General features: G+C 40.3%; 3 protein-coding genes across 12 annotated transcripts in view; 1 reads left to right on the top strand and 2 right to left on the bottom strand.

Moving 5' to 3' along the window:
* The window catches only part of LOC102197852 (syndecan-1), a 3,899-nt gene extending 3,476 nt beyond the window's left edge, over positions 1-423 (bottom strand). For both annotated transcript variants that reach the window (XM_013910323.1, XM_005731055.1), the window contains exon 1: positions 266-423. In XM_013910323.1, coding sequence (XP_013765777.1) covers positions 266-331 — 66 coding nt within the window. In that variant the 5' untranslated portion in view covers positions 332-423. The remainder of the gene's footprint in view (positions 1-265) is intronic.
* A 3,366-nt stretch (positions 424-3,789) lies between these two features.
* Positions 3,790-22,543, bottom strand: pum2 (pumilio RNA-binding family member 2). Of its 9 annotated transcripts, none has more exons than XM_013910330.1 (24): positions 22,341-22,543; positions 20,552-20,915; positions 20,016-20,054; positions 18,848-18,916; positions 17,388-17,493; positions 15,219-15,406; positions 14,954-15,126; positions 14,405-14,702; positions 14,224-14,317; positions 13,999-14,106; positions 13,689-13,834; positions 13,120-13,240; positions 12,741-12,881; positions 11,393-11,698; positions 11,065-11,292; positions 10,596-10,863; positions 10,256-10,385; positions 9,985-10,119; positions 9,735-9,872; positions 9,403-9,528; positions 9,050-9,121; positions 8,004-8,125; positions 5,639-5,831; positions 3,790-4,804 (listed from the first exon to the last, which is right to left on the bottom strand). In XM_013910330.1, exons 2-24 carry the CDS (start codon positions 20,900-20,902, stop codon positions 4,673-4,675), a joined length of 3,684 nt encoding a protein of 1,227 aa, XP_013765784.1. In that variant the 5' UTR covers positions 20,903-20,915; positions 22,341-22,543; the 3' UTR covers positions 3,790-4,672. The 9 variants fall into 9 exon arrangements, with proteins under 9 accessions (XP_013765784.1, XP_013765786.1, XP_013765785.1 ...); XM_013910332.1 differs by having other exon boundaries at positions 9,991-10,119; XM_013910331.1 differs by having other exon boundaries at positions 11,393-11,695.
* Positions 22,544-22,924: 381 nt separating this feature from the next.
* On the top strand, positions 22,925-25,991 carry LOC102196347 (rho-related GTP-binding protein RhoB). Its single transcript, XM_005731048.2, has one exon. The coding sequence runs from the start codon at positions 23,191-23,193 to the stop codon at positions 23,779-23,781; it is 591 nt and encodes a 196-aa protein (XP_005731105.1). The 5' UTR covers positions 22,925-23,190; the 3' UTR covers positions 23,782-25,991.
* The last annotated feature ends 227 nt before the right edge of the window (positions 25,992-26,218 follow it).

Genomic DNA, 26,218 nt, shown 5'->3' with positions numbered 1-26,218 from the left:
GTGTGTTATTGTTTTTTGCAGTCACGTGACTCTACAAAAGCCAGAAACTGGTCTTTAATTGGTATTATCTTCAGTTGACTTTTCCTAAAAATAAAAACAAACCACAAGACACTCTTAGCTGAAAATGTACACATTAACATCTCTTGCTCGAAAGTCTAATGCAGCCCGGTTAACTTCAGGAAGTGAGAAAGGTGAGCGCGAGATCTTTAGCGTCACTTATGCGTATGGCTTTTTAAAAGTGTTGAACAAGATAAAAATGACTTACCGACGTCCACACCGGATGTATTAATCCCAGAGAGAGAAATAAAGAAGCTGCCAAAGATAGCCGCATGCTTTAGCTGAGCTGGTGTCCGCTTTGCTCTTCTCCGGAGCTGCCTGCGAAGGTGTTTTTATTGAACTTCCAGCTTCTCCCGGTGTCACTGTGTCCAAATCCCGCCCACCAATAAAACACACGTTAACTGTAGCTGATAACAGGTGGCAGGGCTCATACGCTGGAGTCTGTACATAAGACAGACCCCTGGGTAAGAGCAAATAAATGAATAAAAAGTTAATTAATAAATTAACCTACCGTAGGAGGAAATAAAAGCAAAACTGTAATTTGTTTATTCGTGCTGTAGTTTGACCCTTAAAACTATCTTTTTATCTATATCATATCGCGTGAGGATCCTGTTGGCTTTGTATAAAAAAAAATATCTATTTAACCAAAACTAAACTTAAAACTAAAAATAGATGTAAAAAACGAAAAAATAAAAAACATTTTAGTTAACTAAAATGGTAGTAATAAGAAATCTGAAAAAAAAATTAACTAAAATGATTTTTTTGAACTCGAAAAACGAACTAAAATGAAATAAAAATGTAAGGGAAACATCGCTACTTTCCCTATCCGTCTGTTTGTTAAAAACATTGATTACAATGAGTCCTAATGAGTCATTGAAAAACATGTTTGCTGTAAATACTATGACAAACTATGAGTCACCTGCTTTCAGAAGACTTTTACAGTAATACCTGTACTTTACCTGAAATTTTTTTAGACTTTTTTTACACCGAGTTTCGGCTCAGATTCCTTTCTGAGAAACTCTCCGTTGATTGATTTTTATACTCAATCATGTAACTGACATGTTTCCAGTTAACCTAATTAGTTGAAAAATGTTCTCTTTTTCAGTATTTTTCAAGCATTTTGTGCACCGCGAACCAACTTTTTTGAGATGTGTTCCTGCCGTCAAATTCAAAATGAGCAAATATTTTTCACGAAATAATAAAATGTGTCATTATAAACATTTGATGTTTTCTTTGTTTGATTATTAATAACACATGGCTTTATGAGTTTTACAAACCATTGCATTCTACTTTAATTTACACAACATCTAAACATTTTGGGGCCTGGGGTTGTACTTCCACGCATCATTTATTCTGTTATTTCATGCCTAAACTCCTTCTCAAACATTCATGTGCTCTTAAATGATGAATGCATTGAGTGTCCAGCCCAAGGACACTAAATAGTAGTCTCTTATCTACCTAGCGGCTGCCCCAGCATCAATCCACCTCAGAAAAGAAGTGCTCAGTGCTTCATAGGAAGTCCATAAGCAATTTGAGACTATAGCAGCATAACCAAGGGACTGTTCAGGGTCACCGGATTCAGAGTGGGAGCTGTTCTACATAAAAAGGACCTGAAGACTTGTAACTGTAGTAACTAAGACCAAGGCTGGAAACTGAGATAAATGCCAAGATATCTTTAAGTCATTCAGCATTTCATACGTGAGGAGGAATATAAATGTAACTTTTGATTTACCACAAAGCTGATGAAGAACAATACAGGAGAGGTACAAGTTCCCTTTTAACTTCTGTTCCAGCTGCTGCGTTTTCAGTGAAGTGAAGGCTTTTTAATTGTTTTGGAAAGCAGAAATTAATGTTAATCTTTCCAACGCAGTCTGGCACATACTGATACAAGTGGATGAGGGCGTACCCCGCCTCTCGCCCTATGAAAGCTGGGATAGGCTCCAGCAACCCCCGCTACCCTGAAAAGGATAAGCGGAAGCAAATGGATGGATGGATGGATGTAAACCAACTTTTAGGAACTTATTTCACCATTAGTTTAAAATCCAGTGTCTTGAAATGATTATAAAATCATTAACATATAAGGAGGAATAAAAAAAAACAAACAAAAAAAAACTCGGCAATAATTAAGGTCAAATGTTAGAAGAACAGTTTAATCATACATGTCACAATTCTGCTTCGAAAAAGGAGTTCGTTTTCTTCATCTAACATCTGGAAATGTACATAAGGCCACCTGAAAATGTACATGACTTTGACAGTGTGACAAAACTCATATGTTCATATTTATATAATTGACAATATTTTACATTGCTTTTGCTTACAAGGTAGTAGCTGTTTCAAAATACAGCACTCTTCTGTACAAAAATAATTCTCGTCATATCCTGTGAAGTTTCCATGGTAGCAGAGAGGACTAAATGCAGCCTCGATTTTAGTACAGAGTGTTTCTTTTTTTCCTTTTTCTATTTTTTTTAAACTGTCACACATCAGAAAGACTATCAACAGTGGATGTTACAGCTTCAGTACAAATAGAGGCTGGCCCAGAACAGATTTAAAAACAAAAACCATGCCAGATTGTGAAGCCATTAAGTTTTCATTTCCTTTAAAATAACACTTGATCAAATAAAACCTGTATACATTATATTCAAGGGGAAAGGAGTGATGAATATACACACATCTAAATGCACATTAGCCTTTTTCTCCCCCCTCCAAAGAAAAAAAAAAAGAAAAAAGAAAAAGTGTAAAAGACATCCCATTTACAGCATAAACGTTTACAAATGTACAACTGTACAGACAAATAAAAGCATCACTACAAATTTAGAGCAAGGCCTGTCAAACACCACAACTAGACTTTTTTTTAGTGAAACTAATAATCTTACACTTATTAACTGCACATATACTACATTTATTCTACAATTCATATGAAGCAAAGAAGCCGTCACTACGAGCGTTACAGGTGAATTGTATAGCTTTTGATGGCCCCACCGGCCTCCGCCAATCCACTTACATACCCAAAGAAAAAAAGAAAAAGGTTCTTTAAGCATCCCTTTCTTCAGCTACGTCTAATTAATTTCACCTCAAATGTACAAAACTGACCAAATTCCAGAAATAAAATAATAATAATCTTTTGGACTGCTCTGACCTTCAGGCGGTGGGGGTTCCCATCACTGCTGCAAGCCCCTCAACCAAAAAAAGAGCAACAATTTTCTCATACATAAAGATGCTATACATTGCTCAACTACTTCTACACACACGAGATGATTATTCAGTACATAAAGATACTGTTTTCTAGGGCAGTGTTCATCTCAAACTACAAGACAGATAAGATGTTACACAAAACAAAGGAAAAAAAAAAAAATCATTCTAAGGATTAAAACCTATTACAGCATGCCAACGCGTACCCCACTCCCACCCTGCTATCCCTGCAAAAAGCCCCACCCCACCCAAAGCTATGGTCATTTTATGTTAATATTAAACCAGGTCATACGCCCGCTGTACAACCAAACCTCATGCTCTGCTTCTTTAAGTTAAATGGTAGCGTTTTACTTCCTCCTGCATAAAAAAAAAATAAATCAAGTGATCGCCTGCATGAGGGGAGAGTAAGACGGCTCAAATGGTGCTCGGTGGATGTAGCAGCTCAGTCTGTCAGTACCAAAACATAATGCAGGCCACGAGCTGCTGGAGTAACCAAACACGCACACACTCCCGCAAAGGGTGGGGAAAAAACAAACAAAAGAAACAAACAAAAGAAAAAAACGAGGCAAGAAAAAAAAAAAAAAACCACCACTGGCAAACGCTACCCTAGAGTAAAGCACCAATCTCCAAACCCCGAGCTGGCAAAGCGGCCTCAAAGACCTCTGGGTGACTGTGGCACGTGACGCATAGTACTCGCTTGTGGATGGAAGGATTTCTGTCCATCCATACTATGTGATGCTATTTGAAAACTAATCCATCAGCTGCTTTGGCATGGGAAAACACTTTTTTTTTCCTTTTTCTTTTTTCTTTAAACTGTGTGTGGGATAATATACAAATATTATAATAAATTGCCTAAGCTTAATAAGAACAGCTGTCTGTTTACAAAAACAAATGGAATCGTGTTTTAAAAGGATCACTCAGTTTAGCCTTTATAAAGTCACTTGCTGGTGTTAATTGTAAGAACTGTAAATTTCAGCAAATGTGTAATAATTTCTTTTTCTACAGAGAATTTACAAGGTAAAAAACTAAATGTACAAGATAATATGAAAACCAGTCAAATACATCAATTACATCATTAACAATGGGCTTGTGCTTTACCCAGGGAAAAAAAAGAAAAGAAAAAAAACAAAAAGGAGGAAAACAAAAGAAAAACAAAAAGAATAAACAGCCTGCTGACTGTGCACCCCCTGGGGGCCATGCTGGGGACCTGCACCAGGGGTGGCAGAGTGGCAGGGGTCAGTTGTCACAGCGTTCTTAGGTGAAGTTGACTTGTCTTGTTTTTTTGGTAACTTGCCCCCCCACTTGATGGGATAACAGAGGGTGTCAAAGGCTAACCCCTATGGCTAAGGAGCACATCTCAGACAGAACAGGGGGTTTGGGGCTCCTACTCCTCCACTTGTTCAGGGGACCTGGGATGTGTACGTGACTACAGCAGACCATTCGCGGGACCGCCGATTGGACCCAGTTCAGATCCACTCTTCATGTAGTACTTCTCTAGCTTAGCTAGAATGTGCTTCCCGTAGGTGTACTTACGCAAAGTGGCAATGTGAGGCCGGATCTAAATAAAGAAGAGAAGAAGATAAATGCATTTAAAATCTGAAGAAGCTCAAATGAGTTTAAATCTGGAAGTAGGGGTAAAGAATGGGCATGCTTTTTAATAATGGGTAGCATAATTTACAAAATGCATATCATGTTACATTAAGTAAGTCTTGAAACTGCTGATGGAGATTGTGTATGTAAAAGGGTTACTGAATTCATGAGTTAAGTGATTTTCTTGCAGTAATCTACAAAAATTTCTTAATTTTGGAACCACAGGAGTCGCCACCTGTTGGCCAGCAGAAAGAATGCAGATATTTTGGCACCCAAACTATATTGTTCTTTAAAAAACAAAAACAGCATTAACTAGTTTGATGTCGACACAAGAGCCTTGACAAAAGCCTGCACTGATGTACACAAAGAGTAATGTAAAATATGTAAACAATGGACACAATGCTGGCAGATAGATACGGAAGTGCACACCCTAGTTATTACTTTGTTTTCATGCAAAATACAATCGCTGTACACATAATGGCACTGATAACATGACTAAAAACAGGTCTTTCTGGTCATATTTCACATATCAAGGGTCCTTGAAAGCACCAACACAGGCACTTGTTTGAACTTGGGCTGTTTCATGATCTGAATGAGCTGTCAACCCCCTGGATACCACTGATAAAACTTCACAGCTAAACTTTTACCAGCCAAGTCGATTTGACCACTTGTCAGAAACAGATTAGACTTTTTAAGCTTTGCTAAACCTTACAGAACACTGATAGAATTCACTGGATCAAATGGACCACGATCCACCCACTATCATTAACACTAACATGAGCACATTTAGTAGGCGACTCACCTTGTGCATGATGATTTTACGCTGAGCAGGTTCTGCCATGTCGATCATTCTTTGGACAACGTAGTTGGCGTACTGGTCTTTCATCATGGTGTACAAGGCGCTGTGGGGCCCGTCTTTCTGGCAGCACACTTCATCTATCAGCAGAGCTCTCTCTGCACGCGAGGAGTGGATCACACACTTTTCCACCACATTACTGGGGGAAAAATAAGCTACTGTTACTCAAGTTTATAACTGAACAGATGGAAGCAGAGAGATGCCAGCATATTAGAATCATTTTCTTTTGTTTTTGGCATCACGTGGTATGTATGCATGCGTGTTAGCAAACTGTAATTATTGGGCACAGTGGACTGGATAAGTGTTCAAACAGCTCAATTCGTTTAAGGTTTTGCTGACCCCAACTGTGAGGCAAGGGCTGGTTGTTAATGGGGTAAACTTGAATTTGGGAAATATAAAGGAGGATTACTATGACCTAGTTTTACACCTGACACGTGCAGGAACAGGTTATGTTTGATAAGAAAACAACATGTACAACATTACCACCTACTGACTATAGAAAATTCCAGTTAATCCTCCACTGGACCATCCCAATAACAGCATCTAGTTGTTAGAGTGTCTAAGCCCTTTGTCTATCAGCTTACAATCTACCAGAGACAGGTTTTTAGGAGAGGGGACCACTATTCCAAGCTTAATTTTTTCCCCCCTGTTGACTAACAGGATCAGTTTTACACAGCAATTTATTCCTAAAGCTGAGAACATTTATTGATTAGAATTCCAAACTTTTTCCAAAGAAATGAAACATGAAACACAAAACTCTAAACATATGCAATGATGGCCCACTGAGTCAGTCTTACCCACTCCATGTTACACTAAAGAGGATATTAGTCATTTACACATTCTTACAGCACTTTTCTACAAGTTACAAGGATCATTTTTCCCATCAAACACTCATACACTTGTATAGTGCTGTTTAATTGCAGCAGTTATGTTAAGTTTGTGAGCATCTTATTTTTTCCTAATATTACAGCTCATCTTTTAAATGTATAAAATATACCACTCTGCTGCCAGCAGACATGTATTTTTACAAACTGGCGGCACACACCACCATTTTTAATGGTAGCAAGACTGGAAAACCTTGTATTACGAAACAAGTAGACAACCACTTTTGTTTAACTACAGGAACTGAACGTGGAAGTCGTTTTGTAGTACTGGCTACCAGTAGAGGATTTGCCCTCATCTTTTGGCATCTCCCTTTAAAGATCCCCACAGTGGATCATCTGCCTCCATCTCGCCTACTTAGCCAACATCCTTTGCCCCGCATATTCACAATTATCGTGAGCCATGTAATTAAATTACTCAAACTAATATAAATTAAAGGTCCAAAGTCGGCCTAAAGTCATGTTTGCTCACTGACAAACACATCACATCCACAAGAGCGAAAACCAACATGACCGCCATAACAACTCGTGCAGACACATTTAGTTCAACATAGACTTGTCTTTTAAAATATCTACTTGCCTAATGTACTCACATTAAGAAAGCACTTTTCTATTCTTATGGACCACTCAAGGCACTTCACTGCATATCTCATCTTAACCAAGCATTCAATCATAATTTTATGCTATACACTTCAAGCACTGTACCTGCCTAAAATGAATATCTTCAGAGTGTGAGAGGAAGCTCGAGGAAACCCATGTAAGCACAAGGTGAACTTACAAACTCCATACAGCAAGGCCTGAGCCAAACCGGAGATTCACTTGTTGTGAGGTGATAGCAGTAACCACTGTACCATCATGCCACCGCCTATACATTACAAAAGAATTTACTCCAAGCTAAGCAAATGGACACTTGCCCTGGACAATCTCTGCTTTGAAAACAAAGAAACCTAAAATTCAGCATTCCCATCCTACTCGACTCAAGAAAGATCTAGGTTATGAACTTCCTGCTATTGTTACCACATGGTTACTGATAAATTATCTCTTATCAGGTCCAAACGTGAGTCGTTAAACTGCATGTTATAAACCTACTATTAACCGGTTTTTACAAATGTAAACACTCGAAAGATGTAGCAGAACAACAACAGCGTATCGACTGATCTTCAGATGATATGCATCAACTTATGTTCCTTAGTTATGCTAGTGCAAATCACTCACATCTCTGTCCTCACACCAGCAGAAGTGTGAAGAAACACAGCTGCTCTAATATTGACAGTAATGTGAGTGCTTTCCCTCCCACAACAGAATATTTATTTATTTTCACAATCATTTCACGAAATGAACTTTAGAATATTCACGGTCTGCCTTGTTAATGTCAAAATCCGCAAACAATATACAGCCCACTCTTAATCCATACAGACTGCTTAGCTTACCTTGCAAATTTATGCTGGCTCAGGACAAGAACCTTCCCGCGCACCTCTGCCACTATCTTGCTCTTATCTTCTGGTCTGCCATGCTCCAAAACATGCTGAATGACGTAGTTACCGTACTGATCCTGCAGGAGGCAACAGAGGTGTAAGGGCAAGGCAAAGTCATCCCAACAAGATTAATCACAACAACAAAAAACAAACAAACTGTGAGATACAACTGAACATGATTGATACTCATGCACTACTTTTTCACCCCCATTGGCCTCGATTGATAGGGTAATCATGCAACTCTACAATGATTGGCCGATGAATGAGCGACACCTCCATTTGTAGTATTTCGAATACCCTTACGTCATCACTGCGGAAGGTCAGACAAAACAGATGCTGCTGGTTTGTGTTGCTGACCAGGTAACACAACCAATAGCATCTTTGCCCCTTCAGAAACGGGTGATAGACAGTTACGGGTGTAATTTTAGTGCGACAAGATGGAGACAAAAAATGAACTGACCAAACAACAAATAACACCACTCAACTGCCAAGCTTGTTAAAGTGGTAATTTGTTGAGTAGGTAATGCGAACTCCACCTTTAAATTTGAAGTATTTGCCTCCCAAACCATTTTCTGTCAATCTGTTTTAACATGAACTTGCATTATGTTGGTTTTAAAACACCATTTGTGAACTATTTGGTTATAAGAGTTTCAAACTCCTAGATTTGAATCAAACAATTATAATTTTAGCAAAATGAGAATTAAAAAAAAAAAAAGGAAAAAAAAAGGGAAAAACAGACTGATCAAAAAATGCTGTAGGCAAAAGAGGGATCATCAGACAGCAGATTAGCATGTCCCTAAATCCTCTGGCATAAAGCAAGAAGGGAGGAAAAAGGAAGAACAGGCAGCTCAGTGGGTTAGGAAAGGACCATAAGGGTTGGGAGTTGGAAAACTATTTAAATGTTAAATTAGATTCTTTACAGAAGAAAAGAATAAAAAAAATAAAGAGGGAAAAAGGAAGTGAGCACAGGGACATCCGCGATAGAGGCAAATTGCTCTGACCTTGAACAGTGCATCACGGGACACTGTATAATATGTTTTGGGTGTCATCTCCAATGAAACGCCTTGATATTTCTAGATGGAATAAGTGAGGGGGGCAGGTGGATGTTTAAATAATCACATATGTCAGATGTAATGTCAGCTAACAGCACAATTACATTCATCCTTACACTTAGCAGACCACAACTACACAGGAACAATGACAGGCTAAAAATATGAAATGTTCAAACATGAAGGACGCATGCAAATACGCGACATAAAATGATAAATGTCAACAACGATCAGTCGCAGCTAGCCAAAATAAGGTAGTCAGCGTGAAGTTTAAAATGGGACAGAGAGGAAACTGATGTGCACACCTGGCCCAGCTGTTCAGAGTGCTGATGAAGCTCTTCCAGGATGGGCAGAGTTTGCTCCTGGGTGCAGTGCTCCAAGATCCTTTGGATAACTCTGCAGCCATAGGGGTGTGTGGAAAGTACAAAAACCTAGAAAATAAAAACAGTGCTTATTGTACCATGTAGTGAAAGAACATCAGAGGATTTAGATATTAATGCAACCCTACAGCTCACATGAGTCTACAAAAAATAAATTATACTGAATGGTAGTTACGTTATAAGGCAGCTTATTGTATGGCAGCTATTCTAAAAAACAAAAACAACAAACACTAAAAAACAAAAAAACAAAAACCCACCTGTCCTTGGAAGGCATCAATAATGAACTGAAGAGCCTGAGGCTGGACACATTCAATGCACTTCTGTACCACATGGTTCCCATTCTGGTCTTTCACACACTTCAGCACATGGCCGTCAAGCTCACGGACAATGTCGCTCTAAATGGAAGAAAATGATATCAAATTAAATCAAAGCCTTTAATATGAAGGACGAATAAAATGCTTTTCAATAGAAAATAAAACTGTTATAAAGAAGTGAAATCTCACTTACAATTACCTGCTGGTCTGAGGAAATTGACTCCAGGGCTTTCTGAATGACCCTGCAACCATACATCTGCAACGCCAGGGGAAGGACGTGTCCGCGGATACGGGTGGCTAAAGCAAGTTTCTGTTCTGCACTTCCAAACTGAGACGACATAAAAAATATATTATATATGCCGGAATCTATTACAATATGAGAGTAATTTATTATAAATGGAATCGAGTTTAGTTTATACTGTGCAGTTACTCAAGACACATGGATGAACTTTAACACTCCCAACCTCAAAGAACTTTTGGATGACATAATTCCCAAATACATCAGTCATCAGTTGGTATGCTGCTTGCAAAATCTCTCCAAACACCATCTGTCTCTCAGCAGGAGTGGCCCTCTCTAGCTTCTGCTGGATAAATCTAGATTGGAGAAAGCAGGGAACGATTAAAAAGACACTTCAAAGAGTGGACTCATTATAAAAAGTGTAACACTGCAATGTAGTTTTTTGCACGTTTTCTTTTTTGGCTAAGGCTTAAATTTACGAGACCTAAAAGAAATTCATTATTTCCCAAAAGCCTATATCTTTAATTGTGCGGTGGCATTTTCAAGCATTAAATTAGGTCCGTCACCTGGATCCGTGCTGGTCTTGAGAGAACTCCACCATGTGTCCAGGCAAGTCACGGAGCTGGAGGTTTGGAAAACGGTTGTTCCTGAAGTCTTCCAATAGGCGGCTGCGTCCAGATGGCATGACATCAGAGCGGCTGTAGCGGGGCCGTGAGGGAGGGAACAACTGGCTGCTGGAATTGAACAGACTGGACGTGCTGCCTGTGCTCCGGTATTTGGCCTCGGCTCCGGGAGCTGCAGAAATGTAACGGCCACTGCCATTTGTCAGGCCACCTAGGATTAAATAAGACAATTTTTAATATTTCATTTACAAGCATCAATTTCACTGAAGGTGCCCCTAACAGGGGATGACAACTTAAAGTTCTATTCTATTTAAGTCACATCCTCACTTACGAACAGGATCAAATGCTTCTTTATTTTCTACCTCAAAAGCAACAGTCGACCAAAAGGTAAACATCCCTTCTTTAGGCTTACCTAGGTGAAGGCTTGAAGAGGATCCATGGGAAGAGGGCAAAGATGGCGGAGGAGTGAGTGGGGAATGACCTGGTGTAAGGCCAATGGGGCTGGGTGAAGAGGAGTAACCCAGGCTGTTATAAAACGGCTGCCCAATGGGAGTTAAACTGCTGCCACCTCGTTTGTATAGGTCAGAACTTGCCAACAGGGAATCCCTGCGGGATACACTGCTACTGGTCGAGCTGGATACTGAAAAAAAAATCATAAACAAAGAACTTTTAGAACACAAAACTTAAATTTAACACAAGACCATTTTCCTCTCCAAGCAGCACGTTGTTTAGCCACTGACCAGAAGAGCCGAAACCCCCAAGAGCAGAGCCCAGGCCAACGCCAAGAGATCCGCCGGTGCTGCTGAAGCCCAGGGAGGAGCTTGGGGGTGGTGGGGCAGCAGAGGTGTGAGAGAAAAGAGAGCTGCTCTGAGAGGTGTTGGGGACTGATCCAGATCCGTAGAATGAGCTGGAGGGCAGGCCGCTGCTGGGTGGAGGAGCCTGCTGCTGCTGTGGCTGAGGTTGAGGCTGAGGCATGGAGCGGTACAGTCCGTTGGCTGGAGGACCAGACATGTTGTTACCGGAGCCAGATGCAGACACTGCTGCTGCTGATGGAGAGAGATTATTGTGAGAGGTCAAAAGTGAGGAAAGATCACATGAGTGGTATTAATCAAGTAAGAATAGAAAGAAGTGGGTGTGCGGGACAGACATTATAGTAGGCATATCTAAGAAGAAGAAAAAAAATCCCATCTCTATTAATAATACACACACACATCATTTGCACAACACACCACACAGAAGCGCTCATTAAGTTATCGTTTTGAGAAGAGGACATCTATACAAATCAGATCGCTACATGTGTGCATGCAACTGTGCCTACTCAAAACAGCAGATCTGGCAGATTGCTAGAGAACTGCTAAGTGGGTGAAGTCATTTTACCATAGATAAACACAAATGACAAGCTCAAATATAAACAAATAATAAAAAGCAGAATTAAACATAAACATATTCAGCTATTTTTAGGAGAACCACTTTTGCATGTTAAACCATCAGCGTGAACACATTTTGTGGAAGCTGGAACTTCTTGGCTGAATCATTTTTTCCACCTATATTTAAAGGTTACTGCTTATGTGTGGTGATTAAACTCGGGGTAAGAGGCTTGGGAACATATTAAAGTAATGAATTTATTCACTAAAATAGCTAAATGAAACATTGCTCGGTGTGTGTGTCCTCCCCACACGCAGAGTAGAGACAGCAGTGGTAACTGCAGGAGACAAACACTGCGAACAGACCAAATTTAAACCAAACTATGTGATCTGCTTATCTGATCAACGTCACATTTGGTTTTGTGAAGAAGGTGTCAGTGGACAAAATAGGAGACATAGTCCACAGGAGATGGAGAGTGATCTTTTTAGAGATTTGAATCAGATAAAATACAGTCACCGAATTCCAAATAATCATCTCTAATGCAATTAGATTAGCTAAATGTGAGTTATATAGTGCCAAATCACAACAGTTACCCCAAGGCACTTGAATGCAATGTAAAAACCCTACAACAAACCATCCACAGATCCCCTCTGAGCAAACAGTTGGTGACACAGGAGAGGAAAGAATTCCTTAATTAAAACAAATGTTTTAAAAAATTCCTACCAGCTTGTGCCGCTGCATGGTTGATAAGAAGTGGGGTTTGGACTAGACGAACGGGCCCACCCAGACCGGTGCGGGCACCAGGGCCCATTACCAAAGCTCCAGTCTGGTCATAGTAAGCTGCAGGGGCCAAAACCTGATAACCTGAGGAAGAAACAAGACACACAAAGAGGAGAGAGTTAGTAATTACAGTTTACTACTACTACTACTACTACACAACATACTTGGAGTGTTGTTAGAAACAGTGTTTCAGTATTTTGTAACTACTACTCACACACTGTATACACTTAATGTGAACCAATAAGGGAAAAAAAAATGTATTTGGTTGTGAGTGTCTTTGGCTACATTGCAGTATAGCATAAGTATGAAATGGTAGACCAACCAGGCATTCCTGTGTATGCCAACGCAGGGTTTGCAGCAGCTGCTGCAGCTAGGGATTCCTGCTGGCTTTGCTGGCCTTGCCCAGGTGTAAGAGGTCGCTGGTTGGTTCCAGTGCGCATCACCTGGCAGAAACGGTTAAAAATACTGTTACTGGCTTTGTACTGAAAGGGAAGCAATCTCAACTTGTTGTCACAACAAAAAATAAACAAGTGACTAAATGAGGAACAGCTAAAATATAGCTAACGTGTTTTACCACGACTGTGTGGTTTGATCAGACGTCACGAGTTGCTTGGAAACATATACAACCAACCCCAGGACAGTTCTGAATCAAATGCACAACTGATGGATCTACGCCGCAGAAGCCCTGCCCACTTTTAACTTTTCTAAATTTTAACAGCAGGTCTTCATGGATGACTCATTTTCAGGGTCATCCTGTCATCATAAACATTCTGCACACGATAACTGGTCACAGACAGATGACTGAAACCAAATCCTGACGCACATTTTTCATACAATCATACGAGGCCAATGAAGTAGGGAATTAATACTGGTTAGAGAAATTATTCCTACCTGTGGTTGCCCTGGCCCTGGCCCTTGACTGGATGCTTGCTGATTGGCTGAGTGATTGGCAGTAGATGCAGGCTGCTGCTGGAAAAGATTAGCTGGGTACACACCCCAAGGGACGCCGTAGTACTGTGGTGGAACAACTGTGGGGCCTGGAGGAGGGGAGAGAAAAAAAAAAAAAAGAAAAAAACCCCCACACATCTGAAGTTATACATTGGATCTGGGCAGAAGATAATCAAGAGTAAAAGAAATAAAATAATAATGATCTGTTGGATTTCAATGAGAACTTGCGGATGAACATGTGCCATGTGATCACCTGCAAGCGTTGCTGCTGCTGCCAACCCAGCAGCAGTGTAGGGATCAGCTCCAGGTGGGGCAGCATTAATGATGTAAGGGTTTGGCACAAACGCAGGAGCAAGGCCAGCTGAGTAACATGAGGAAGAACAACAATATAATTCTCATTCAAAAGTCTACGCAACTCAAACAGAGACAACCTGAGAGACAAAGCAGTTAAACAATACTGCAAAAGAATCTGTCTCACCAAGATGCTGCTGCTGGGCTGCAGCCAGTGCATATTGTTGCTGCTGAGCTGCAGTGAGCTGTTGAACAGTCAATGGATTAGACCTCTGGAACAACTGGAAAAAAATAAATATATAAAAATCAACAAACTGCTCACAACCTGCAGAGCAAACTACCAAACAGACTTTGTGCATTTAACAGACCTGCTGCTGAGAGTTGTAGTCAAACAATCCAACTGGAGTCCCTGAAGAGTCCACCTGAATCTGATTACCAGCATAGTCAAATTGTAAGGACTCCACACCAGCTTGCTGCTCCATACCGCCCATGTTCTGGGCCTCCTGGTTCTGGAAATCCTCAGCTTGGACCTTGTTTTGGGAGGGGTTCTGCTGTTGGAGAGCATGAGGGTGGTGGTGCTGCCCCATCATCTCCAAACCTGTCTGACTGGGACCCATCCTCTCCACAGCCTCAGTGGGAGAAGCTTGACGGCTTCCAGGAGTTGGGCTAAAGGAACAAAAAAACAAAAACAAAAAAAAAGTTGAGTTTAAAAAGGACCACCATATTTATACACAACTGTTATTTGGGGGCGAAACAAAAGTCTAAAAACCCTCAAATCAACTTATAAATGTTCATATTTACACAGTCTGATATTTTATATTTAGTTTTTAACTGAAAAGCTATATATACTATATTAGAGATAACCTTTTTTCCATTTTCTACTTGTTAACTTGTACCATTGTAAAAGGAAAACCTACTTGAAGTCTTTACAGTCTCTGTCCATGCCGTTCAGCAGACCTCTTCCATTGGCTTTAGTAGGATCACTCTCCTCTCCCACCTTCATCTCAGGGCTTTTGTCGTCTTCAAAAGGCGACACCTTCTCTTGCGCATCACTTTTCTCTCTCCCATCTTGGTCAGCATCTCCTGCACCCTGTGTAAATACGAAAGACAGAAAAACATTTAGACAAAGAAATGCAATCTCCACTTTTGGTAAGATCGATGAGATGCATGAGTTTGGCTTACATAGCCTCCATTCCTGTAGCGGCCATCCATCTTGTCACCAGGGGACGAACTCAGGACGTACTCCACCATGCTCACGCCGAGACCTCCGCCTTCTGAGCGAGGTGAAAGCACAGAATTGGCATCACCATTGCCATGGAAACCCTGGCCTGGCCGTCGCTGCACCATGATTGGCTGAGACACTGAATGATCTGAACGAAAAGTCGTAATCAAATACAGTGGCAAGCGAAGTGAACCCGTGGAATTACATGTTCTTCTGCGTTCACTGGTCAGAAAATCTGATTTGATCTTCATCTGAGTCACAAGTAAACACAAACGTGATGTTTGACCCAAACAATCTCTTATGTCCTTCTTAGAAGGACATAAGAGGTTTTTCCCTATGTTAATACTGTCCATATGTACATAGCGCTGCAGAACTGTACCACCCCCAGCATGTTTACACTGAGTAGGAGATGCTCTGTATCTCATTGTACAACTGTATAGTGACAATAAAGGCATTCTATTCTATTAAAACTTTAGATTGCTGGTAGAAAAAGTAAGGGAACCCTTGGATTTGACAAGTGACTGAACCTCCTGTGGCAGCAGGTTTCATTTCAAAGGTTTTCTGCAGCCACAATCAGGAGGAAGTTTGAGTCATTCTTCTAGAATTGTCTCACTTCAGCCATGTTGTCAGGAATGAATCTCTAGCGTGAATTATCCTCGAGGTCATTCTTCAGCACCTCTATTAGATTAAGAAACTGGGCTCTGACTGAACCGTTAGACCTTCTTCTTGTAAAAGGAACCTATTATACTTTAGCTCATTTTCAGCCATATGTGAATGGGCACAATGGTCAGTGCTCATAATAAACATGCCTATTTCAAATAATCAGCTACGGTTAGTAAGTAATCCCTTAATGCCATACGCTCAGGATTCAGACTGTTCTAAATGGTTAATTTCATTTTTTCCCTCCTCTTAGCTCTGTGTGAGGTCACTTAGAGCAGATGTGCTTAATATGGTCATCTCATGCACACATATCTGGCTGCAAGCTCAGCAGCTCCACTCACCTGCTGTTCTAACCATCCGTTTACGAGGGACAACCAATCAGATAAATGTTAGATAAAAAGGGACAAATTAGATAAATGAAGAATAATTTGAACTCAGGCAAAGGAAGCGCAGGCTTTACTTTGCAGTTTAGCTACATCATTCAGTACTGCAGTAGTGCTGTAAAGGATCAAAGTACTCCTTTAGCAAATATCAGGCAAGGTTTTATGGACAGCAGTGGCGCTCTAACCAGCGATTTAACTACCCATCATGTCCACGCAACGATTGTGATTGGCCTGTTCAGTACTGCCGATTCTTCCTGTGCATGTCCAGCTGCTTTTTTGCTGTAGTTTCTTAATTCATCAGTGAGAGAATAACTGTCATCACTTCAATATAAGGAATAATGATCATAGCATCAATGTAAGGATTCACAAATGTCTGCAAATTCCTGCAGGCAGGTTGTTGAACCTATCAGAATAGATGTGAGGGAATGCAGCAGGTGAAAAAAAAAAAAAAAACTTGAGTGGGAATTAAAGACGGGACAAAAAGCCCCACCATTTTATTGGTTTCTATTGGATGACTCCGCATACAAATGACCAGGACATAACCATGAGGTAATCCGCACAGAATGTATTTTGCACAAGCGTAAATGCCGCCAATGAAGTCAGGCACTTACACAGGCTACACCACAGGCTCTACAAACACTCACTGCAGATCAGAATCAGTCCTTACTGTCCTAACCAGGAATGATTTATAGATGGTATTCGTGAAGGGAGATGTTTACCATTTTCTAACATAGCCTAGTCAAAATGCACCATGATATATAATTGAAAATAATTGTGTGTGTGTGTGTGTGTGCAATTTCAACAAAAAATTAAAAAAAAGCAGAAAAAAAACCCCCTGGTTTGTTTATAATTGTAACTCAGATGAAGATCTGACCTGATTTTAAGACAAATTCCAAAGGGTTCACTTGCTTTTTCTTGCCACTGTATTTATATCATTCTAATAGTATTTATATCAAAACGTTATAGCTGGCAGGCACCTGTGAAAACTGAGATATTCCATTCCCAAACACATGACTGGAACAGATATCTTAACCACATATGTAATAATTAATTAATTAGAGAAAAGACATTTTAGAAGACACTCACGAGATGATCCCCATGCATTGTCTCTCCACTCTTCTCCAAGAAGCATTCCTTTCCTGCCATCTTTGGCCAGCTCATCAGAATCCCAGAGCTTTTTTGCTGGCAAAAGCTAAGAAAAAACATAAACAGCGTTTCTGAATGGCGTAGAAAACCATTTGCATTTATGATTTCAAACTGCGAGTGCAAAGGGAGACGTATTTTCGACTCCATATGTGAATGAGATGTTTGAGAACAGAATGTTTTGAGGACAAGTTAAACTCACTAATAATTAATTGGCATAATTGGAAGATATCAGGAGAAATCACTTAATTGAACAATCTAAGCTTCAATTAGACTGTATTTGTACACATACATGGGGAGTCACTGACTACTAATTCATAAGAATTTTTTATTGACATAGGATTCAAATGTTTATTATTTAGTGTAAGTTGGACTAATTACCTATTATAGACACTAATTACCTATTATTGGGGCTATTACACTCAAGACCTTTGAGCAACTCTCAGTTAACTTCAAGTCAGTTCAATAATGCTTTTCTAAAGAATCCGTACAGGTTTTCTGCTTCAGACTCTTCTTAAAACAGATTAAATTCTAACTGGAATCTTTTTCCCCCTAGAGTGCTCTGGCGAGGCAAACAAGTCAATGACCCAATCCACACTGCCAGGAAAAAAGGCTGGTTTAGCTTGAAGATTTCTAGGAAAGTCGTGCCAAGTTTTATGACCATTGTTAACAAGATTTGTCATTAGTAAGAAAGTCAATGCTGCAATTGATGCTTTAACCAAACACCAAGTAAACAATTTATTTGCTTAAGTGAACCGGCTATTTTAGTCTTCTTGTTTCATAAAATGAGAAAAACACTCCTATACAACACAGTTTTACCATCACTGTACACTGCACATAGATTTACATGCAGCAGCCTGGGGGGTGGGGGGGTCTGAGACATAAAATATGAGAAAATGTAACTACATCAGTGTAGCACACAGAGGAGCACAAGGTGTTTATCGTTTATAAAAAATTATTTGTAATAGCGTTAAGTCAAAAAGCTTTCAGAAAACCCTTTATTAGGAAAACAAACATTTAGTGTTGTTCAGTTGTTTCTGTATTGTGCATATGCTTGCTAACAATAAAACAGGGACAGGTGAGGGTTTAATGGATTTCAATCAAAGGTAAGATGAACTAGTTTACAATAAATCTGTATTTTAAAGACTCTGTGGTGGTGGTGGTGCAAACATTGAAGCTTTAAAACTAGTTCAGCATTTCTATAGTTTCTCTAGACGTGGTTTCACAGGACTGAAGAAAGCCATACTTAAATCTGGCCTCTGTAAAATAGCAACCTGCGGATGTGTACAGTCACTTTTCAATTCTAGAGCGGCGGGGAAAGAAGAAAATAATTAAATAATAATCACAGAAAACTGTATAAGAGTGCGGAGAGTGAACGATATGCAGACAAAAACTGTTCTTACCTCTCCCATCCCCCTCGACTCCAAAGCAAGAGCTTGAAAATCATAGTTCATGTCATCCACTGCACGGACCTGAGACAGATTTAAAAAAAGGTTTTTCATGAACATTTTAAATTAAACAGCAATGATTTAACAAAATGTAATCTGTAAAATTGTACCTGCAATGCTAAAGAGTGCTTGTTGTAAGAATATGTGACAATTCAATAGAATACATAAACATTTATAGCAAAAAACTAACATTTATTCTTTAATCTGTGCAATTGTTTTTACATTACATAACATTCTGGTTTTGTGAAATAAGCCAGACATGAATTATGATTTACACAGCATTTTGAATATGCTGTTAAGCCAATAAGAGAATGTTGTTTAATTCTCTTACATGAAATCCCAAAGCAAATAGTCCTGACTGTTCGACTTATGTTAAGGTATCTGACACGACCATTTAGCTTTGGTTATTGCATGACCGCCCCCCGGCCCACTATACACGATGTGTTAAGGAAAACTGAAAATGAAAATAAAAATCTGAGAAGGACCTTTAAAAAAAAAAAAAAAACATTTTTAGACTAGGACCTATGCAGAGCTAAATACAAAAAAAAACATCTGCACAGACTACACATGATGATTTATAAAGAGAGGCGATTACACTCGTTCTTCTGCAGGGCACAATAACTTGCTTGCATGAAACAGAATAGTTTGAATGAAGTTTGAAAGAAAAAAAAAATGAAATAACCTAAACACGAGACGGGGCTTTGTATGTAGCAACAAAAAAAGCTGCAGAGCAGCTTAAACTACTGTTGAGACAGGATGTGAGGTGTGGCTATTAAATGACAACACAAAGACAGGTTTTGAAATTAAAAGAGGATTGGTTTCCAGTGGCTTAACATTACTACAGACAGATTATAGACATTTCTCAATATATGGTCAGCAAAAAAGAAGCCACAGCTGTGGGAAAATATCTCCATCCATATCAGTATGCTGAGCTGTCCTAGTGAAGCCATTTCTGGCCAACTACATGTCAATCCTCCTTATTAATCTGATCCAAGTACCACACAACTTTATTTATTTTCCTTCAAAATCACATTTGCGTTTAAGAGAAGCACTTCCAAGTCTGATCCAACAGTGTAGAATAAAACCATGAAGCCTCTTAGACCACTAATGGAAGAAGACTTACTACGCTGCTTTGATCACTGAAAGCCCCGAGTGCAGCAGTCTGTAGGTGCAGAAGGGGAATAATTTGAAGGGGAACAGAATTAAAAGACAAGCTTTCTTCATTAAAGTTTAATTGCAGCATTTATTTCATTATTTAATAACCACACTTTCTATTACAACTCTGGCTCAGTCAACATGGTGAGACTCACACCCCTGTTGTGCTGACACAATGGCCAAAACTATAATCTTGCTGATGTCTGTTGTAAATCAGAAGCAGTGCTATGGCTTTTTAATACTTGTAGTAACAGACTGGTGATCTCTGAAATCTGCACTCCAACCTTCACCTCACGTTTGACTGGGCAAACGGCTGTGGACAGACCTGTCTGTAACTCCAATAATGACAAAGTACTACATTTAAACAACAGATTGTTTACTTGCTGTTTATACCAATATAACAATCAGTGAAAATTGAGGACTTGTTCTGTCTGGTAATTATACTAAACTGCACATCACCGCATGCCTTAGCTCAGTAAAGCAAAAAACAAACCAACTCTTTACCTGATCGATATGATTGGCATCCCCAGTAGGCCAGCGATGCTTGCTAGGTGTGCAACTTACAAGCTGCTCCCCAGGCTGCCTCTGAAAGAAGTACCCTACTGTGGCATCATCCTGAGACCTCCCGCTCAGCGGGGGCTGTGGGGTACCTGGGGTAGGGTTAGGAACCCTGTCCATGCCCTGTATGTGTGGCCCTCCAGGAGCCTGACCAGCTCCGCCAACTGTGGCTAGGGGCCCTCCGCCATGAACTCGGACACCCCCAGACTCAGGAGCACCATTTGCATGCAGCATCCCACCTCTCGTCTCCTGCCAGGCCACGTCATTCATACCTAGGATGCTGCATGGAATGCTCATTCCACGGGAAAGCCTAAAAAACAAAACAAAACAAAAAAAAAACAGACAAAGTAAGATTTACTCACTGAAATGTATATTTTCTTATTTCAATTTCACTTGCATAAAATTGAAAGAAATGTTATTAGAGGATATAGTATCTCTGTGTGTCCTGTACAATTACATATAAATGACCAATAAGAAACACTAGGCTATAAAAGACTCAGATGTAATTTTAATTTCATTATACAATGTAATATAGCACCCATTACAATTTGGTGTTTACGGCATCATAATTGGCTTTTATGAAAGCCCATGCTATTATAATGCGACCATCGTGGACTTATTAAATCCTCCTTGAGCCTTCAGACAAAAATCAGCTTTTACATCCCATTAAAGATGTTCATTCAAAAGAATAATAAAATGATAACTAATGCTTTTAATTTTCCTCGCTGGGACAAGACTAATTCCCGAGCTGCTAACAACACGCCAGGGATATAGTTGTCTAATTCTGCTTAACTATTTGTGCTACAACAGGTTAGTGATGTTTTGTTAAATTAAAAAGATCGGGCCAAGAACGAAACAAGCGACTGACATCGATGTTGGTGGCTTATAAGAGCAACACCGCTCGGTAACGTTGTCGTTAGCCAAATACTAGCTGGTGACCATACGACTGGGGATACCAGCAATAAAGCTTCGACTACCACACAGACATACACGCATTAATGCAAATATTCAGCGATAGCCACGACTGATTCCTGAGATGATGTAACGAGCTTGCAACAACGTATTCAAATTTGAAACTGTTCATTGTGGCACACCAATTAGCAGCTTGGCTAGCTAGCCTAGCCTAGCCAGCAGCAAGCAAGCCGCTGTAATAATAAGGAAGCTACCTTAACGACTTTCAGCGGGGATTTGCGTAAATGTTTATTTATTTATTTATTAGATTGTGTTTGCTTTGTGGTTTGTTGCCTCGCTTCTTTTTATTGTTTACTTTTTCCCCCTCATGTATTTCTGCTAGCGGAAATCGAACATGATTAAAGCTAACCATTGGTTCTCTGGAGCTAACTAGCTAGTGCTAACCGCAAAGGGCCTGTTGTGTTTATTATTGGTGAGACATCAAAGAAATTCGCTTAATTCACTGCTGTTTTATAGTCAGCGGCTGGCTTTGCATGTTAAATAGAACACATTTTCTCGACTTATTATCCGATATTCACTGTACACAACACGTTACGGCCATCTCCGAGAGCTAACAAACGGTAATAGCCATGTTGCTGTTGTTAGCTAAAACATCAGCCAAACACTGAGTGGCTAAACAACATGGCCCCCCTTCAAGTTCCAAACAGAGGGGCCTTAACCGCTAAACAAAAGGGGAAATACTCGCACGGCGGCAACCGCTTCCAAAGCAGTCCCCTTACACAGCTTTGGATTCGGTTGTGAACAGATGTGAGGGCATACTCACGCGTTGTCGTGTCGAGAGAGGATCTGTGCTTGTTGCACGCCGTCAACCCGATTCTATATTGTTTTGTTTCCTTGGAGAGAGAGCGGTGATTTAGCAAAGCTTGGTAGTCAAAGCTAACAGTTTGTCTACGCTAGTGCCCCCTCCCTGTAAATAGCGTGAACTACGTAGACATGCGTATAACAATGTCAGTGTCAATTTGCCTTCCCAGCGTGCCTTTTGAGCACCAAACCCCCCTGTGTTAGGCAACCTAATATGTGGTATCATAGAAATTAGTCTCAGAGACACTTCCCCACCCAAAATCACTCTCACATTTCATAGGATAAACTGGCTTAGTCTCAATGAATCCTCATTAGACAGCCGGCTCATGTCATTTTGTGAACAAAATGCTGACTCAGTAATAAAAGTAGCAAGCCAATGTGTCCGGGAAGCTTATTTGAAAGGGAGGTTTCAAAGAAGAAGTACGTGTATATTTATCGTCATCGTGCTGTGATTTTAGTTGATTTCGCCTGATTCTCAGTCGGGTGGATCCTCGTGGTCAGTGACCCCTCCCTCCTCCAACGCGAGAAAAACCCGACGGGACCCAATCACCTTTTCCTTTACAGACGGTGATCTCACCTCCCCATTTCCGATTGGATTGCTATATTTAGGAAAACGCCTTACGCTTTATAAAGAGATTGCTGTAGTTTGTGGCAAAAGGCTCCGGAGTTAGTGGAAAGGACTGACTTGAGGGACGAGTTTGACCAGTATCTGCTTAGAGTTTAAAAGCTACTGGACTTGACACGACTAAATATTTACAACTGCCGACTTTGGACTGAGCCGCGTTTGAGAGGGAGAACTGGGAGAGGCAGCAATGGCAGACATACGAAAGAAACTTGTCGTGGTGGGCGACGGTGCATGTGGGAAAACATGTCTACTGATAGTATTCAGCAAAGACGAGTTTCCAGAAGTGTATGTCCCGACTGTGTTTGAGACGTACGTGGCGGACATAGAAGTGGATAACAAGCAAGTCCAGCTGGCTTTGTGGGACACAGCCGGACAAGAGGACTACGACCGGCTGCGGCCGCTCTCCTATCCGGACACCGACGTCATTCTGATGTGCTTCTCGGTGGACAGCCCGGACTCGTTGGAAAACATCCCTGAAAAGTGGGTCCCTGAAGTGAAACACTTTTGCCCGAACGTACCCATCATATTAGTGGCCAACAAGAGGGATCTCCGCAACGACGAGAACGTGAAGAATGAGCTGTCTCGGTTGAAGCTGGAGCCAGTGAAAACAGAGGATGGCCGGGCCATGGCCACGCGCATTGGCGCATATGACTATTTGGAGTGCTCAGCTAAAACCAAGGAGGGGATCTGGGAAGTATTTGAAACGGCAACACGGGCAGCTTTACAGAAACGACAAACAACCACAGGTGGCTGTTTCAAATGCTGTGTTTTAATGTGAACTGACTCTGGCTTGGGCGGGGGGCTACTGGGACGCGCAAGAACAGACGTTTCCTGCGTTGGGGTCCGTGTCTGGGCATGTGAGGGCAGTGACCATTGTTCGGACACTCCCTCGAAGTCGGATGCCTTTGCTTGAACCAAAACCGATGACTGCAAACGGAGCTGATTGGAACACACACGAATATCTGATGGCGGGTGTAATGTGGGGGGGGAATACACTGGTTATGGCATGTTGGCATGTTCTTTTTGGGGTCACATGATCCCAGTCTGACTGAAAAAAAAAATCACAAAGCGTTTGATTTCAGTGGGCGACTTTTCAATCCCCTTCTGCATCTTCTCGTGTAGACGAGAAGGCCTGCTGGAGAGTCGAGATGACTCTGCTCTCTTTTTTTGTGTTTTAAAGTTTGCATAGGCCACAAGCCTTATTGCCAAGGTTATACTGTGTAACAAGTAAAAGCAAGAAGAACAAATGCACTGTTATTTTTAATATGAGGTAATTGAAGTTTGATCTTGCACAAGACCAGGATGCTACAGCAACTCATAGAAAGAAAGATTGTTAAAACTACAAGTCATTGCCAACTTGTTGTTGTTTTTTTTGGGGGGGGGGTGTTTGTGAGCACAGCTAAAAATAACGTATAATTTTGATTCCACAGTATTAAATGTCTTTTTCCCCCTTCAAATTATGCAGCAGGTTAGATTTGATTCAAGGTTGACAAGACTACACCTGGACCAGTCTTGAAAAGGGCTAACCACAATGTCCTGTAGTTTTGCAGGTTTTCAGGCAGAAACTCTGTCAGTATTAAGTGGGAGTCACGTTTTACAACTTTAGTTTTTTATGTTGCTAAGCATGCTTTTACACAAGTTTTAACTCATTTTGGCTAATTTATACAAACACATTGTCCTCTGTACATATATTTCTGTACAGCACATCTGAACAGCATCTTTTGAAGCACATACAGTATATAGTCCCATTTCCATCCAGCTGTCTCCGTTCTTTCAAACACATGGGGGGGAAAAAACAGCTTGAAGTTTTCTGTTTGGGCACAGCTTCATTTAGAGTGGCACGGAGGATATTTCCCAGACACAATTAAGCACTTGAGACGGTGTGGCATGTGATGGCCTTGCTCGGTGAAGGGCGTTTTCTCAAAGTGTCATGAAACTGCTGTTTATGACCCAACAGCACACGCTCATGTGGGATTAAGCCATCCGATGGCAACACTTTATTGGAAGTGTTTCATGCAATTCTATTAGTAGAACACTTATGTAATAGTGACACACACTTAAACTAAAGGGCTTCCCTTTGATTATTAAAACATGAGAAAACGGTAAATGTGAAGTACTAATGATTATAGAGCTGTTAAACTGAATTAAATACAATTGAGAAAGAGAAAGTTTTTTTTTTCTTTTTTCCCTTTTTCTTAAAATCTCAATGTCTTCCATTATGACAGTGAATGTACCTTAAATTTATGTTGTCAAAAAATGTTACTGAAAGCTAAAATCAGTATATTTTGAGCTGACTTTTTTTTTTCATTCTTGTGAAAAGGATTCAGATTTTCTTTTTTTCTTTCAGTGTCTACATAAGTGTTGTGTAACTGTCCTCTTGCTTGATAGTGGGAGTGTTTGTTCATATGACTGTGAACATCAGTTACAGAGACTGTTGTTAAGGGTGTAACTCTTACTGTTCATGTTTTGCTCTTTTTACTTGTTATTGGAAACAAAAAAAGATGGATTTTTTTTGCTTTAAACACTTTGTGTTTTACTAAGAAACTGCGCTGCAGGCACATCTGTGTTTAAAAATACTTTCCAGTCGAAGTTACAGTGGCATTTAAAAGTCACATTCCTCCTGTCTGCTGTCTGTTGCTGTCTTTTTTTTCTTTTTTTTTTTTGCTGACATACAGCACAGGAATGCATTGTGCTGGACTGGTTAATTTCCCACACTGGCCCCCCTCATGTGCCTCTGATTTGCAATGATTTTAGGTTAGTATTTGTGATAAGATGGTACAGTTTGCGTCTCCTCATACAAAAGGAAATTGTGGAATATGCCAAACCTATCTCTTTGTAAGAGTTTATTTGATGCCATTGGTGTAATTACACAATGCTTTCTGTGGAAGAATGGTACAATTAAAAGAGGGGGGAAAAAAACAGAATGTAAGGGAACAAGTGGTACTGTTCTGGGAAAGTCAATAAAAAAAAATCAATGTGTTTCACTAACTGCACTTTTTTCCACTCTTGTCGCATTTTCCTGACACACAACTTTCTTTCCTTTTATCGTACAAAGAAACATTACGTATACTGATAAAATAGTTGGAACCTGCTGGTAAATTTAGAAAATTCACTCTATTAGTATTTCTTTCTTTATTTGCTTTAATCAGGATCCACTGAACCATCACTTTGATTCAGGCCTTTGAAACAAGAGTAAATCTAATGTACTTGTGTAT

Source organism: Pundamilia nyererei, unplaced genomic scaffold (assembly GCF_000239375.1).
Source record: "Pundamilia nyererei isolate P.nyererei 1_Seehausen unplaced genomic scaffold, PunNye1.0 scaffold00041, whole genome shotgun sequence".
Taxonomy (NCBI): domain Eukaryota; kingdom Metazoa; phylum Chordata; class Actinopteri; order Cichliformes; family Cichlidae; genus Pundamilia; species Pundamilia nyererei.
The sequence above is the reverse complement of the archived record's forward strand: the minus strand, read 5'-3'. Positions and strand labels throughout refer to the sequence as shown.